We start from the raw sequence: 16534 nt of genomic DNA, 5'->3' as shown, positions 1-16534 counted from the left end.
AGAGTGCTGGGAGCTAGAGTTCACTACGGGGGCGTAAGTGTGTCAAGAAGAGCGCTTTTCCCCCATCCGCAAGCCCCGGGCCCTCTCCGCAACATTAAAAAGCATAAACAGTCAATACTGAATGTAACTCAGAGAAAGAGCAAGAGAGGGAATGCGGAAAAAAAAGAAACAAGTACGAGAACGCAAGGGTTTTTCAAGCGTTACACAACATAGTGAGATCAGAGAAATGGAGGCTGGGCTGTAGTGTATGGTTGCAAAGCTTTCTGATGGAGGAAGGGAGCCTCTCCAAGTGAATCATTCATTGCGGGCGGCAGGGGTGTAAATATGAAGGGGAAGGTTGAAGGAGAGAGGGATCAAGGAAATGCACACCTGGTGCAAGACAGGGGTCATATTGGCTGCGCACAAAAGAAAACAAAAGGGAAAAAGAGAAACGAGTGCGTTTCGGCGATATCTCCGTTTAAACGTCAGCCGTGCTTTTATTGGTGCACATGTGCAAGGCAGGACGGAACGGAGGAGGTAGAAGGTGCAGGTGTTGGTGTTGGTGGGCCGTCTGTGCGCAAATGCAGGCTGAACCCATATGTTTGCCATGCTAATGAGAGGGGGCTTGTCTTATATCTATCTATATATACATATGTACAGTATATATGTATTTATATATAAATCTTAAGCCGATTCCAAACACGTTTCAGACTTCCAGTTCAAGATCTGAGGGGTTTGTTTATCTGCGCCGCGTCGTTGCCGCTCCCGATCCGTTAGGAGTCCCAAAACGCTCGCTCCCTCTCTCCGTCTCCGTCGTTTTTTTTTTTTTTTTTTTCAAACGATACCGACCGAACGCTCGACACCTGGCTGGCGGACTTCAGAGCTGAAAGTTTGCATGTTTTTTTTTTTTTCTTGTTTTTTTTTTTTTTTTAATCATCCGTTCGGTCCCTCGTCACATGTTGGAGCCCGTGCATTCAAGACGATCCTTCCTTTGTACATTTGCCGTGGAGAACGGCGTCTCGCTGTCGAGCAGGTGTGGGGATGGCGGGCGAAGACAGCTTGGGTTTAAGGACACATGAATAATGATTACGCGAGATTAAATAGATCGATATTCAATTGTTTTTTGTTCTGTTTTTTTTAACCCGAACTTCATTAAACGGCATGGGGTAGTGATCGTTCACTGAACCGCGGTTATATAATATCTATGTATTCGTTTGACACGCGAAGACGGGAATCCACATGCGGTCATTGCGAAATGAAGTCGAGCATTTTCAGGGTCCTGACGGCTTCTTCTGCAGTCAGCAGTATTTTCCATTGGAGCGCGTACTCTTTCCCTCTTTCGACGACGCTTCTCTTGGTTTGTGGCCAAACAAAAGTTATTTCAGTGCAAAGTAGTGTTTGAGCCACTTCCTTGCCAGAGCAAAGCTCCATATTTTAAACATTTGGAGGAGGGAACAATATCTATGAAAGTGTGAAATTTGATTCCTACCCCACGGAATAGGCCGTTTCCTTCTGTTGTCAAACAGAATGACTAAACATGCTCATTCACATGCTCCCATGACAGGACGTTATTAATTTATAACTTCAGAGTTATCTGTGCTCTCGCGCACGCACACCCACACACGCCATTGCCTCCCGATGATTGACAATGTGATAAATTTTATTTGAATATGGCTGACATGAATTATGTAACTGGAGAGACTGGTGGCTTTGTTGCTTCCCTCCAGCTCTTCTCTTTTTCCTCCAAGATAACATACAGTTGATAATTTACAGTAGAACACATTCTGAAACTATAAAGAAAGATACAGCGACAATGCCCCACAGAGAACAAAACCCGGTACTTCAGTGCAACCCGACTGAGCCGATTCTGAGTGCCGCGGAGATACGGAGCGCCGCGCGTTCACGTTGAGACTACGCCGCATTAAGGTGGGACGGTTGACACTTGACACCAGAAAATGATTTCGTTCTTTTCCTCGGTTCAGCTCCGATGGCGAAGACGAGGTCTCGACAGAAATGTCGGGGACGGAGACAAAGACGAAAACAAACACCGGAGCGAACACAGCAGCCGAGGTATCTGATGTTGATAGCCGCGGCGAAAGATTGCCTTTGAAAGGCTTGAAAAAAGTGACAATACTACTAGTTTTCTTTTTTTTTTCACCAAGTCGAGCTCCTCGAGACGGCTAACACGGAAAAAAAAAAAGAAACGGCATGTCTGATTGGTCTGAAAGGACTGTCAAATGTCAAGCAGTTATCAAACAGCAGACATGTTTTCTTTTAAAAAAAGATACCAGCAGGAGGAAAAGCCTAACCTTTCAACGAGTGAGTGGAAGTCACTCATCCTATCACATGCAGCACTCCACACAAAAAAAACCTTGCTCTTTACAAGGCTTACACTTTCCCCCTTGAGTCAAATCTGTAGTTGTTGACATAAGTTGTCTTCAACCCAAATAGACGGATCTGAAAAAAAAAAACCTAATGCCAGGGAATTATTTACTTGGTGGATTGCAACACGAAGCCGAGTTTACAAATAGTCTTTGCGCGTTACCTAAAAAAAAAAAAAAAGGACGTTTTCATGTGTGCGGGATAAAAACGCACAGAGCGCAACCTTCGGTTCGTGGACATTTGTAAGTCCTAAATTCTTCAAGGGTTCTTTTTTAAGGCGGCCCATTTATAGCTAAATGCGGCCCGTAGGCACTTCGCGTCGTCACCACTGGTCTGGACTGACAGGAAAGCTGGATATACAGTTGAATTCCGGTGCTCCAGTTCCCGTGGCTGCCGTCGTCGAGCGGCACGAGCGAGAAGAGGGAGATGGGATGACAACATCTTTGATTTTCAAAGTGGCGAGACTCATTAATGCCGTTCATTTTCATCCGCGCCGCAAAATCAATCATCAACTGCAGCCGCTCAAACTTCTCAACAACTTTCACATGAACCAACATTTCTATTCTCATTATTTTTGATTATTTTTTTTTTTTTTGTTTGTTTGTTTTTTGAGAAAGGGAGAGAGAGAGAGAGAGAGTATGAGAGACTGTTTGTGCTCGCTGCACAGGCGGGTCAGAGATCACACTGGAGCTGGCAGGCATTCAGTGTCTTGCTCAAAGATACTGGGTGCTTGCCTCTATGGGCCCCGAGCCCAGCTCCTGCCCTGCAACTCTGACACCGACAGCTGATATGAATCTCAAAGAAGTGTTACACTGAATATTTTCCCCTTGCACTTTTGCTTCTTGGATTGTCTAAAGAGGCACTGAGTAATCAATGACTTTCATCTTAAAAATAATAAGAAATGTAGTCCCGGTGACCTATTACCGGGTAAAATTCGTAATAAACTGCGCGATACATCGTCGTAAATACATCAGACGAGCTCTTTGCAGTACTAAGATGCGCCGCTTTCGGCGGAGATGCTACCTACGGCACGACCGCAAATGCTTGAATTCCTCCGGGGGGCCGAAAATCGAGTCGTCGCCAGCGGAGATCCGCGAACTTTAAATATCGGTCAGAGACGCAGGTCAGCTTCAGGCGTGTCCATTACTTTAATTTCAAGGCACATTTCCCTATCTGCCTTGAACAAGTGCTGTAAATGAAGCCATATTTGTGAGTCATTATATATATATATTTTTTTTTATCCCGCGGCCAGAGTCAACCGAGTTGCCGTTGGTTTTTATTTAAGACACCTCAGCCGACGAGACAACAAACATCACTTCTACCGTTTTAAAAAAAAAAAAGAAAAAAAAACCAACAAGGTGAGCGTAGGACAAATTCGGCTCTTTGGAATTTCTCTGCATTGAAGGAAGGTGATAATGAACATTAATATGTACAGCTGGCTCTTTATACAACTCTTGCTGTGCTGCCTTTGGTGTCCTGTTGAGCGAGTGTCTAAGCGGTGCACCATCAATGGCGGGGAACAAAGCCAGCAAACATATCAAGTCTTTTTCCACAGCTGACTGCTTGCCTTGCCCTGCCTTAAGATTAATCTAATTTGGTCTTTATTGAGAAATGGGTAAGAGCAGTTTTGTTTTATTTATGTATGTTTTTTCCTCCTCAGCTGCTTTCCTTTGTTTCTTCTCCACGGCTGCCTCTGACAAAAGACAGCCAGCCTGCCAAGCCCGGTGTTGCTCTGGGACGGACCTGTCAATCACTCCTGACGGTACCCTGACAACATGTACGTTCAAATTTCAAACGGGACTCAAAGGCGGCGCGTGACAGCCGAGCCTTTGAAAGTGGCTGTAGCGCTCGGCGACAGCCAGAGGAGTACGGGTGGAAAACAAACTAGAAAACAACAGTGCAGAGGGGAAAAAGAGAGAGAGAGAGTCAGAGACAGAGGGAAAGAATAAAAACAAAAGTTAAAAGCAAAACAGTGAGGAATGTTGGTCTTGATGATGGGAATTGGAATTAGATTTCCCTCGGTGTGTCATTGTTTTGTAATTTGGCTGATATTCCCCCGAGCGGAGCTTTTCAGTCTTCTCAGGACTCCGTTACTTTTCAAGCCGTAGTCCAGGGACCAGAGTGCATCTCTGCTGCTCCTCTGAGGCCTCACGCGGATCACGTTAAGCCTCTTTTAGCATCCGACTACTGTATCCTTCCACACAAAACAACCGCGCGCAAAATATTAATAACGTTCTTGTTTCCATCCTGCATTACCTTTTCTTTGCGGTTGTGCGATTAATTCCCAGAAGAAAATGGAAACCAGTGTTCACCACTAAGGTAAGCTTTTTTTTTTTTTTTTCTGTTGAATTCATGAATCTAAAATGCGAAGCTCCGAATCCCGTGAAAAAAAAAAACAAAAAAAAAAAAACGGACAACTCAATTTGGATTCTCACTCTGTTGTCCTGTATGAACAAGGGTGAAAATCATTTTAAAACACCTTGTCTCAACAAACCTTTGCCTCCGAGCGAACAAATGGCGTACGGGGTTCAGCGCGGCACAAGCTCACCCGCACGACACATGCGCACAGACCACCGCCACCTCTTCAACATGGCTAAACGAACGGTACAAATGAGGAACAACATAAAGGCCTGGGCTGTGCCAGTCCCCATGGGAGAACTGCCATCTCTGCAGTCCTGCAGTTTGTGCACTGATCCTTCAGTCAGCATCCACATCTGCAGTTCAAAACCACAAACTGGCTTGAAACTGCTACAAAGCTAACTGTTCATTGTCTGTTTGTGTCTTTGACCATGCTGTGTGAGTGCATCTATGCGCATGTGTCTAGGGCTGAGTTTGTTTGAAACTAGAATTCCGAATCTCCAGCAATGCTGTTTGCGTTTTTTCGTGTCCGCGGCGTGTGTGTGTACGTATGTGTGTGTGTGTCACACAGACAAGTGGAAAGGCGGCACGAGCGCAGGGACGTGGGTCATGTCAGCCTGTTAGTGAATGCTTTTTTTTTCCCCGTTTGTTTGCCTCTCCCTTGGTAGAAGAATGTCTGCGCGCATGCTGACAGGCTACAAGCACAGACATGCATTAAGACAGTGACACATATGCAGCCCACATGAATGCGTGCAATTGTCTGCCCCATGTTTACATGCATGTGTGTCCAAACTCACAGATGTATACATGTAAGCAAGCAAACACACATAAAAGATGCATGGAGATATGCTGTTGTGTAAAGAAATTAAAGGAACTGTTCTGTAGAAAGGCGATGCTTTGGCTTCTAGTGCCCTCTAGTGCTTGCGGCGCAGAGAATTATTGCAACGTGGTCCTGGCAGAGCGAGGAGACACAAATGTGACGATGGTCACGCAGTGCAGAAATAAGTTGAGAGAGCTCCAAATGATTTCTTTAAAGCGTTGTCTAATGGAAGGACGGCAGGGACAAAAAGGCAGCCTCTGGTTTAATAATTGAGGAAAAACACAACAGCGAACCATAACATATACCGGTATGACTTGATTAAACGTTTAAAAAAAAAGATTATTTTTTCTCAAACGGTCCCTCTGTGGTAAGCAGAATCTTACTTCTCTTTCTTTGAGAGATGAGGAGTTGCAAAACGAATATATATATATTTAAAGATCGTGCTTAATTGGATATCACTATTTTTCCCGATCCGTAATGATTTGACCCTCTCGGGGACGAAAAAAAAAAAAAAATCTCAAAGAATACCTTTAACAAGCTACGCTAGTTTTGTCGTCTCTTGGTAAGTGGGGAGATTAATGAAAAACCTTTTCCTTTCAAACCATGTACTCAAAACCAGTCGTTCGTTCGACAAATGTTTCAAAAGTTTGTCATCATTTGCCCGGTGTTGTTTATTAAAACGCGGTGCGCCGCAATTGTTTTTAAAATAAATAAATATCAAATTCAACCTACCATACACTGGAACCTGTTTCGCTGTAAAAAAAAAAAAAAATGCCTCTGGCCCCGAGACTGACATGACTATCATGTGCAAAAATATTACTTACAGTACATAAAACCCTGCAAACTAGTTTATGCAGTCAGTTTTTTAGAAGTGAAAAATATGGAACGCAAAAACATCTTAGCATATGAAGCAGAAGCGACTACATTTCCAGGGGACAAGGGGTCACTGTCTTCAAGCGTGTAAGGATATTAATGCGATTTTGTCTACTGAGAAATTTCCTAAAATAAGGTGGGCTTTTGCAAATCATATGCGTGTATTTTCGCACATGCATGACAAAGCCGGCAGAGGTGGGGTTTTGAGAGGCATCTCAAAGCTATGATTATCCAGAGTGTCTCTGCCCAATAATGTTACCTGCTGGGACAGCGGCACATCTCCTCTAAATAAATTGCAAGTGGCCTTGGGCAATATGAGGAGCCCTTCTTTGATCTGCCTGACTGCCAACCAGGAAAATGTGCAGGCAGTCAATCAAGTCCGTAAAGCTTTGCAACAATGGAGCCAACCCCACTTTATTATTTATTTTTTAAATTGATGTATTTCATTATCACAAGGTGTCTACTTGCTGGGGTAGCGGGGATAGGGGAAGGGTGGGCGGGTGTGGGGGGTGTGGGGGGGGGGGGGGGGCACCGCGATCAATTATTGATATGCGGTGCGAAAACGCTGATTTGCCGCCTCTCCTCTGGTGCACTTGTCACTAGCTGTTGTCAGAACACATTTACTTTGATGACAAATTTGAAGAAGTGAACAACAGCATCACATCTGATTACAAATTTAGCGAGTGGTGAAAGGCAGGGGCCCCCTTCTCGCCGAGACTCTGTTTGTTCTAACTGCTCTGGAGGAATGACTAGCAACCTCTTAGGTGAGTTAGAGTCTTGTAAGCAGAGAGATGAGAGGGGGTTGAACTTTTTTGTCATGTGTCAGTAAACAGCGTGACTTGTTTGAAAGGCACCTGGATTACAGGGTGAAAAGTTGCTCTTTAAACCTTTAAAGCTTTGGGGTGCGGGAGACATGCCACGTCAAAACACAGAGTGGAGATGAGGAGTGAGAGTGACTAAAAGCCATCAATCCCCAAGGTGTGTCTTATGAAAGACGAAGGAGCCGTCCTGCTTTTCACCGAGTTCGGGTCATGCTGTATGGTGGAGCATCCCAAATCGATTTAGTCGAAAACCTTTGAACGTTTCGAAAGCTCTTAAAAGACAGCTTGTTCTAGCTGCCACACCTTGAAGAGCACCCTCCCAGCGCATATTTGGTCGTTGGATGACAGCTCAAATTTGATATCTGAAAACCAGCTATTAAATTGTTTGATCGCAATCTGGTGCGGCTCTAATAAAACGAATGTGACGTTTTTCTGTTTTTTTTTTTTTTTTTTGCGTTCGGCAAATCGTAAACTTCTTTAAATTCGGATGTCAGGGTGACACGCGCAGAATCTCAGATATTGCACGGATGTGTAGATTAAAAACATCCCTTTTTACTTCGTCGCTAAGTTCTTCATTATCCTGAGTGTTTTTTAATTACATGTACGAAGTGGAGATTTACAAGAAACTTTCAAACTAAATCCTGATAGGGAAGTGTTTAGCAAGAAAATCTCAGAGACGGGAAAACAAACATCATATCAACAACTCAACATAATTGACAGCTGCATCCATTTGCTCGGTCCAAGCCCCCTCCTTCTGCTTTTCCACTCTGTTCTTCCAACACCATTTCCTCTTTTAATTATCCCCCAGCAAAAAGATGGAGCACATCAGACACATCACGGTAAATCCTGGCCCTGGCACAGGCTCATAGTGGCTCCTGCGTCTGGCAGTCCCGATAGAGCCTGTGCGCTGGCAGTAACAAGAGAGGGAGGATGCCTGGAGATTTTCTGACAGAAAGAATGGAGAGGATGATCTCTCAGCAAAAGAGAGGTCCTCATTCTACTCCCGGCGAGGGAGGCGTTTTTGGCGCGCGCTTTCCGATCATACCGCATTTTCAGCACCAGATTAGCCGGTTCTCAGGAGCAAAACTCAGAGAGAGCCTTTGTTTACACCTCGGTACGACGGCATTGTCATAATGACTGTTCAGCGAAAGAGCACACTGGAGGCGCGGCGAGCGCGGCTACTCTCCTATCTCGCCCGACAACATTTTAGGGGCGAGACTTATTGCGCGTACGCGGGGTCGGGGAGAACATGGTCGCGTACGCAGGAATACGGCTTGTTCGGAAACAGAAAGGCGCCTCCTCTGGTCCAAAATGTGTTTTACTGGGCGAATTGCACATTCGGATCCTAATTAGGTGTAAGCGACGAGAACGGCGTTTTCTTCCGGAAGCCGGAGGGATGAGAACGCTTGCGAGTTAACGCGTGCTAGGGTTGATATCTGTCAAGGTTTCTCCTTATCTTTGTGGGAGCCACATCAATCGATCACAGAGGTCCCCGACTGTCAGGCGTTCCGCGGGCTAATAGTGTCATCATCTCCCGAGCGATTTTCACAGATTGCACAATGAAATCCTCGGACACAATGGAGCTGCGAAACCTGGCCCCCCCACTCCGTTCGCTTCTCCTTTCCGCTTCTTCCGTCATTCCGAGATGAAGAGTGGAACGCGCCGCAGTGGGAAGCTTTCTTCTCCTCCGGGGGGAACCGAGGAAGCAGGCAAGGGCCTCTGTGATGTTACATTCCCTTCAGGGTGGGGAGGAGATGTCTTGTAGCACAACTAAAGATCATCATTTGGGGGCCCGGGAGACAAGGCTCCTCACCGGAAGCCGCGGGGATGAGGGGAAAGCCGAGGTCCAATCTAACGAGTTCGGTTTACCGGGCGCTCCCCGGAAAAGTGCGTCCGCAATGGCATTTCTCCGGATGAGGTTGGGTTTTAAGGATCTTAAGGATCGTAGGCACGCGCCAAACGCTCGCCGCTCGAGTCGGGCCGTAGAGCAGGAGCCACGGAGCTCGCCCTGCAGGAAAAAAAACAAAACGGCGTACGGGGAAGCGTGTGCGGTTTCCCCGTCGTCCCGCCGCGCCCTCGCATCACCCACGAGTTAAGAGATATTACACATAACACACATAATGTGAAAGAAATCATGAATCAATGAATGAACATAAGAGGGGAATCTAAACATTTGTGTCTCTCAAGTCGGGATGAAAACAGGCGCCAGAAACTCCGGAAAACAAAACAACACCCCATCTGATAATCTACCGCAATTATGCTGCACATTGTGATGAAAGGATATCAATGATCTACTTATGTCATGGAAAAAGAGTGCAGCTTCAAACATGAAACCTATTGAAGCCTAGGAGAGTTTCAAGTCGATGAGTGATCAAAAGAGCAAAGGCTATTCAACACTGTTCCTTAAAAGTGTCATACAACTATGGATATATTAGCGCAGTATCACTGTTTTTGCCCGGTAACATAATGGATTTTGTGTTTTCTGTGCCTTTATACGGAGTTGAAGCTGCAAAAAGCACACAAAGTGGAGAGGGGGCACAAGCTCTTTATCCTGATGAAAGGCTAAAGGATGATACTGACCTTTCTGGCATCAGCTGGGCTTTAGGAACACAATGCATGGCGGCATTTCTTTCTGGCCTTTTCCCCTTCAGCTCTGGGCTATGCTTAGAAGCCAAAGACTCAAGTCCAAAAATCTATCACTTTATAAAAAGACTCAAACACACAGATGCCCCGAACCCCTCCTTTTATATCATGCATACACACACTGAGCAGTTCTGTCTGTACATCTGCAAACAGAGCGGTCCCGTCTGGCATCATAGTACGACTGCGGGCTATGGAAGCAAACAGAGAAAACGGATCACTATAGATTACGTCAATAAAAAAAACTTGACTTAGTCCGCGGTATCAGCATCGCTTACCCTAACCGGAATTGAACAACAATTATACTGTGACCCACAACTCTTTGAGATCCTATCGATTCCGTCTCACGTATGCGGGAACCGAGTGAAAAGTGACTTACGGGATCGTTTCTCAGAAATGTAAATTCAAAATGATTAACAGCGCTTTCGTGTACCCCGACTGTACACCGAACGTTACCGGGAGGCCACATACCCAACGCCCTTTGTCTGATATTTCAAAGGGCTGCATCACTGGGTCACGGCTAAACAGGGGTCACTCGACCACAGAATAGGTGTCAATTCTATAGGTAAACTCTAGCAGAGAGGAGATAAGTTCCCCGTTGCCCATCAGACAAAGGGAACAGTGGTTGTCATCTGAAAAGGTAAAGGGTAGTGGTCCCTGACGTTACATGGGGCTCATCATCAACAGGAGAGTATAAAAGGACCTGTAGGTGTATTACGGTCCATGGTGCGCAAATATCCACAGCCCTCCAACCATGGGAAAGGTATGAGCTTACGTGCGATATGTCAACAGCTTTGATAACGTAGAGAAGGAATACTTAATACCGGAGCGGGGAAGGCGAGAGCGAATTAGATCGGATTTCTATCTCCTGGGAATTTATTTTAGAGGGGTAAATTAACACTTTTTGGGTTTTTTTTTTTAAGGTGAAAGTGTTCTGAATCTTGAGAAACTGACAGTTTGAGAAGTTTTCTTAGATTAGATGCGCCTACAAGACCACCTTCAATAAAAGTTGTCTGAAAAATAGTTTCAAATTACTTGATTTTTTTTTTTTTTTTTTTTTTTTTTTTCACCTGTCAAGCACCAACGTTAATATTCCAATATATATAACACCGGAGAAGGGCGCTGGAAAAGTAGCATAGCTTGTTTGTAGGTAGAGCAGTGTCCCCTACAGCCCGGTCCTGAGTATCACAACGAACCGGTCCATCTGCATACCGACGACGCGAGTGACTCTTTCCTCTCTTTTTTGCGTCCAAGATAATCTTCTACGAAGGCCGAAACTTCCAGGGCCGCCACTGGGAGTGCGGCACTGACTGCATGGACACCTTCAGGCACTTCACCTGCTGCAACTCCATCCGTGTCAGCGGCGGTCACTGGGTGGCCTACGAGAAGCCTTATTACATGGGTTACCAGTACATCCTCGGCCCCGGCGAGTACCCCGACTACCACTCCTGGATGGGCTTCAACAACTGCATCCGCTCCTGCCAGATGTTCCCCCCTGTAAGTCAATCATAAAGACAGATAGGAGAGATAGGGACCCCCACACACTCCGCTCACCTTGTACATCAAATACCGTTTTTGAAATGCATGTCAATCAACGGCCTTTTGATTCCATTTACAGATGCTCAGGCAGGTCATAGCTTAAAGCCTCTGTTGTGAGGCCCACAAGGAGAACCAGTCAGTCTTTAAAAGGAATATGATAAACCCCCATAAGACGTGGCGCCTTCATTCTAATTCTGCTAATCACACTGAATGTTTCTGGCAGTTTCGGGAGAGAGAGAGAGAGAGAGAGAGAGAGAGTGAGAGTCTAATACTGTCAGGCCCAACAGAGATGCCGCTCATTCTCATCTGTGGTAAGTTGCTTAAGAAACCGAGTAGTCGCTAGAATTTTAAGTGAAAGATCAGCTCAGGTCAGGGGGTTTGGAAAAAAAAAAAAAAAAAAGTTTTCTCTCGGGATCACACCTACCAAAATAGAATGATAATTATGTTGCAATTACTTTCTTCCACAGTATAGGGGATCTTTCAAGATGAGGATCTACAACAGGCCTGAGATGACGGGACACGCCATGGAGTTCATGGACGACTGCCCCAATCTCTATGATCGATTCCGCTCGCGTGACATTTACTCCTGCAACATTATGGAGGGTTATTGGATCTTCTACGAGCACCCCAACTACAGGGGACGCCAGTATTTCCTGCGGCCCGGAGAGTACAGGGCCTGTGGCGACTGGGGCTGCCATAACCCCATGGTGGGCTCTTTCAGAAGGATGAGGACTCTCATCTAAACTCCACCTCTGCGCAACTCAATTACACATTAAACTCTTGATTTTCAACTAACCACGTCTTTGGTGAGCTTATTTCAGTTAATCCATGTCCCGGCGAGAAGCAAACGAGATTGAAATGCTTGATCAGTTTGTTGTTAACCCTGAAAAAAACCCGTTTTCACTCGGGTGATTTGTCGTTACTTTCTGTTTGCTGTTTCTACCCTCACGGTCTGTATGTCGATTTGTGGCATGTAGTATAATAAAGGCAACTTTTGTGTCCCAATTTGAGAAAATGCAGTTGTACAGTCTTTTTCACAGACAGAGAGCTTGACAGAGACAAAGCGGCCGCCGCAGTTCACGAGTACAAAAGTGTTGTGCAGTCTATTGAACGTATTGTGCTGACATGACAAAGCTTTGTTGGCGTTTGAAAAACCCTGATCCCAGCAAGGTCTATAAAGAGGTCTGGGGCAGCCCAGTGTCCGTTCTGGTCTAAAGGAAACGGAGTGACAATGGGCAAGGTAAGTGTCCAATTTCTTTTTTTTTTTTTTTTTACCCTGACATCAACTAAAGTATTTCATGTTAAGTGTAGTGATGTGCATTTTCAGAAATAATTCTTTTTTTTTTTTCATAAGAAACATTAGCGATTTTCAACAAGTCATTGATTTCGCTGCTGTCGTTCGGTGGTAAGTCAGACAAAATGAAAGCACCAAAATGCAAAATATGAGCATATATGGTACCCATCGTTCGCTTTGTACACAAATAATCAGTTAATACGAAACTCACGTGTACCCACAGCTCAGAGTGCCGTACTAAATGCGAAACAAAATCTATTTAGTATCATTCCTAGAAAGGTTAGGTCATGGATCATTTATCTAAAAAGAATGTTGTTGTTTTTTTTGACCCGTTGTGTACAGATTATCTTCTATGAGGACAGGAACTTCCAAGGTCGTCACTATGAGTGCAGCACTGACTGTCCTGAGATGCAAAACTACTTCAGCCGCTGCAACTCTATAAAAGTGGAGAGCGGTTGCTGGGTGGCCTACGAGAAGCCCAATTACGGCGGCTACCAGTACATGCTGCACAAGGGCGAGTACCCGGACTATCAGCGCTGGGCGGGCTTCAATGACTGCATCCGCTCCTGCCGTATGGTGCCACCTGTGAGTTTTAACTGATGCCCGACCTCGTTTGCAACGACGTTCTGTAGGAGAGCCAGTCCGGGATCATTTAGAACCCGAGCCTAGTCCTACTGCTTTCCCCAACCGGTGCCAGTACCTGTAGCTATTTTAAACCTGCCTCCTTTTGCCTTGACCTAGAACCATTAAAAACTGTGTCACGGTGGCGAAAGGGGTGTTGGGAGTGAGGAAAAGTGAAGAAAACTGTGTCGGTCACTTTATGTCAGCACGTATTGATTCAAATCCTCCTTTTCTCAATATTTCTTCGCTAGTATTTCATCTCATAACAGCTACACTGTGCAATAGTTCATCTCATCTCATAACAGCTACACTACAATGTTCCCTTCTATCATACTATTGTGCACTCCTTACCTCACTTGTTACTAAGACACTTATAGTTTTATCACTGCTTACTAAGACACTTTATAGTTTCACTGAGACACTTTATAGTTTATTTTTATTTCTAATTCTGCCTTTCTTTTATTATTTATTACTGTTATATTTTCTGTAACTCTGGCACAGCAATTTCCTTCGGGATTAATAAAGTTGTTCTTATTCTTATTCTTAGTATAATGGAAACTACAGGATGAAGATATTTGAGCGTTCTGACTTCGGGGGTCAGAATTTGGAGCTAATGGATGACTGCCCGGACCTGAACGAGCGTTTCCACACCCGTGACATCTCATCGGTCAACGTCATGGAGGGCTACTGGATACTGCACGAACACCCCAATTATAGGGGTCGCCAGTACTTCTTGCGCCCCGGAGAGTACAGGAGGCACAGCGAGTGGGGAAGTACCACCCCCACCATCGGCTCCCTGAGACGCGTCACCGAGGCCAACTGATGCCGAGAGCTGCATTTTTACCCTTTTACCCTGAGCCTCCGTGTTACTCTCTCCAGCCCCGTGTTCACCGAATGCTTGCGCTGTCTCGGTGTGGTCTTAAATGTGTGGCGTCCAAACCAGATATCATATATTTTAACGATGTGGTTTTGGTGCGTCTGATGTCGAGCTCTGGTTTTTGTGAGGCCGCTGTGTATCATTGGATAAAGTTGTTTCCCAACTCGGCACAGGACCAGTGCTCACAGTAAATTTGATCTTTTTTGCTTCGGTTGTCCCACGGCAAAATGGTCAGCCTCATTGTCCCCAACCTCTTACCCTACTAGTATTACAATAAAGTAAAACTTAATCAAAGTCAAAGTCGCTTGTTAATTTTCTATTTAATGACACAGATGACACTATCAAAAGTTTTAGGGGGCGGGGCACGGCGAGTCGAAAATTTGGGAGATAGCTTTTCTCCTCGGGCGCGACGATTGAACTTAAGTTTCATGAGGCCGGAGAGTTAGATATAGAAGTATAACCACCGAGGTATTGGTTAGACCACAAGTTTTTACAGTTTGCCCTGATATCGTCTTTCCGTGCACACAAAGAAATTATCAAGGAAACAGAAGCTTATTCTTTGAAGTACAATATTAAAGACTAAAAAAAAGGGGTATCTGAGGATGGGCATGTAGGAGTCTTTATGAGATCACATGGTACAGAGTAAGCGCTCTGGGTCCATGAAAGATGCCCATATTAGATCCACATCACAGGGCCAGAGCCAACTCAAAGAGCTGGAGTCAAAGTGGCCTGGTATTAGCCCCGAGCATCAAGCTCTCTCAGAACAAAAAACAAAACCCAAAACCCAGTCCACATCCCTGCTCATGCATTTTTCATCAGCCAGAGATACGGAGCCCTTTCAGAAATAAATATCAATAATTGAAATTGTTAATTAGAGGCCGCGTAATTGGCGAAGATATAGATGAATAAATAACTGACTATTAATTATTGATTCAAAAAATTTTTTCAGCCCAGTGGGGAGTGCATTTGAGAGTCTCTTAAGATCAAGCACAATAAGAAATATGAGTTATGGCCTTGAGTAATGTTCAATTAAAGGATTGTCGGTTTTGCTGTACAAGCCCGGTGATTTGCCCCCATCATCCGTTTTATAACTGTGGACAACAATACCCAGAAGACAACACGCTATCAGCAGGGTGGAACGTGGAGTCCTCTCAGCCGAGGTCTGCAGGCAATGAAAGACAATTCACAGGCTGTCTGGCCTCGGCCGTCAATAAGAGTAAATTTAAGGTTCCGAAGGGGCGGCGGCTTCAAACGTACTGCAAATTCGTAACGCGAAGCTTTTCATGCTTGAAGAGTTCAGTGGAAGACACGTCAGTGGTGATGGGATTTTAATTACTTAAATATGACCTGGCAATAATTGCTTTTAATAAGTGAAAATAAGGCCTAAAAGGAACTGGCACATCCCGTTGATCCTGTACAGGATATTTGTCCCCTTTTTGAAATGACTTTTACTTTTACATTACTCGCAATTACCGCGGTGACACCGTGTTCGTTCGCAACTATTAGTCCAACATTAAATTTTCATCCACGGCCTTTCGGTTGGATTTGAGATTCAAAATTTGCGCACAGGGATACGTCATTTGTCCTTTCCGACTGAACGTTTCTTACGATAGAGCAACATTATACATTCTTCAAGAGTTTACTGCCTTAGTATCTATCAGCTCGGTGCTTCACAGCTGAACAGGTATGATGCCGCAACAAGCAACTGATACGTCTGGTGTTTTATAAGTACATTTCTATAAGACACTTTGCATCAAACAGAAAATGCTCAATGTCCCTTGATTGTGCCTCCTCTATACCTCAAGTCATTTAGATATTTTCAGTCACTTCACACATGAAAGGACAAAAGTGTGAGATCCGAGTTTTGTCTCCCGCTTCATCTCTGAACCCTTTGGACTTGGTGATGGGAAGCTGATTGAAGGGTAAGTAGTGCATTTTGGAGAATGAATTCTTTAGATGATAGAAAAGAGAAAAAAGAAACAGTGAAACCGAGAACATAAGGCTGTGATTCCATTATTAGTCTCAGTTCTTGTTCTCCCTCTTTTCATTTCTGATGGCTGGATAATTAAACCTCTATAGTATTGTCTTCCTTCGTACTTGCCCCACTTCCAGCTATGTGAATTCCCCGATGGGCATCTTTAAAAAGGCCCTTTTTAGACATCTGTTTTTCAGATCAGTAGTACTTTTTTCCCCATTAATTTGTGTTCTTTGTGAAAGTAGAAAGACTAGTGCCAGGACAGAGATGAACATACGTATAAAATGCTAAGCAATTCAACAGAAAGAAAAAAAAAAAATCAAAGATAGTAAGAAAAATATCCAAACATTCTTTT

General features: G+C 44.7%; 2 protein-coding genes across 2 annotated transcripts; both read left to right on the top strand.

Annotated features, from left to right (window-relative positions):
* The first annotated feature begins 10502 nt into the window (after window positions 1–10502).
* On the top strand, window positions 10503–12207 carry crygmxl2 (crystallin, gamma MX, like 2). The gene is made up of 3 exons (XM_086139839.1): window positions 10503–10636; window positions 11128–11370; window positions 11880–12207. Exons 1-3 carry the CDS (start codon window positions 10628–10630, stop codon window positions 12153–12155), a joined length of 528 nt encoding a protein of 175 aa, XP_085995965.1. The 5' UTR covers window positions 10503–10627; the 3' UTR covers window positions 12156–12207.
* Window positions 12208–12503: 296 nt separating this feature from the next.
* On the top strand, window positions 12504–14498 carry crygmx (crystallin, gamma MX). Its single transcript, XM_086139838.1, has 3 exons — window positions 12504–12652; window positions 13049–13291; window positions 13875–14498. Exons 1-3 carry the CDS (start codon window positions 12644–12646, stop codon window positions 14148–14150), a joined length of 528 nt encoding a protein of 175 aa, XP_085995964.1. The 5' UTR covers window positions 12504–12643; the 3' UTR covers window positions 14151–14498.
* The last annotated feature ends 2036 nt before the right edge of the window (window positions 14499–16534 follow it).

This window comes from Fistularia commersonii, chromosome 32, assembly GCF_037954325.1.
Source record: "Fistularia commersonii isolate RoL2024-O1a breed Wild chromosome 32, RoL_Fcom_v1.0, whole genome shotgun sequence".
NCBI lineage: Eukaryota > Metazoa > Chordata > Actinopteri > Syngnathiformes > Fistulariidae > Fistularia > Fistularia commersonii.
Note: the sequence above shows the minus strand (reverse complement) of the source record. Positions and strands in the feature narration are given on the sequence as shown.

Excerpts from the sequence above, each read along its gene's own strand:
- crygmxl2 (XM_086139839.1), top strand. Across the intron at positions 11,371-11,879 it reads CCTGCCAGATGTTCCCCCCT|TATAGGGGATCTTTCAAGAT; the intron begins GTAAGTCAATCA and ends TTTCTTCCACAG.
- crygmx (XM_086139838.1), top strand. Across the intron at positions 13,292-13,874 it reads CCTGCCGTATGGTGCCACCT|TATAATGGAAACTACAGGAT; the intron begins GTGAGTTTTAAC and ends TCTTATTCTTAG.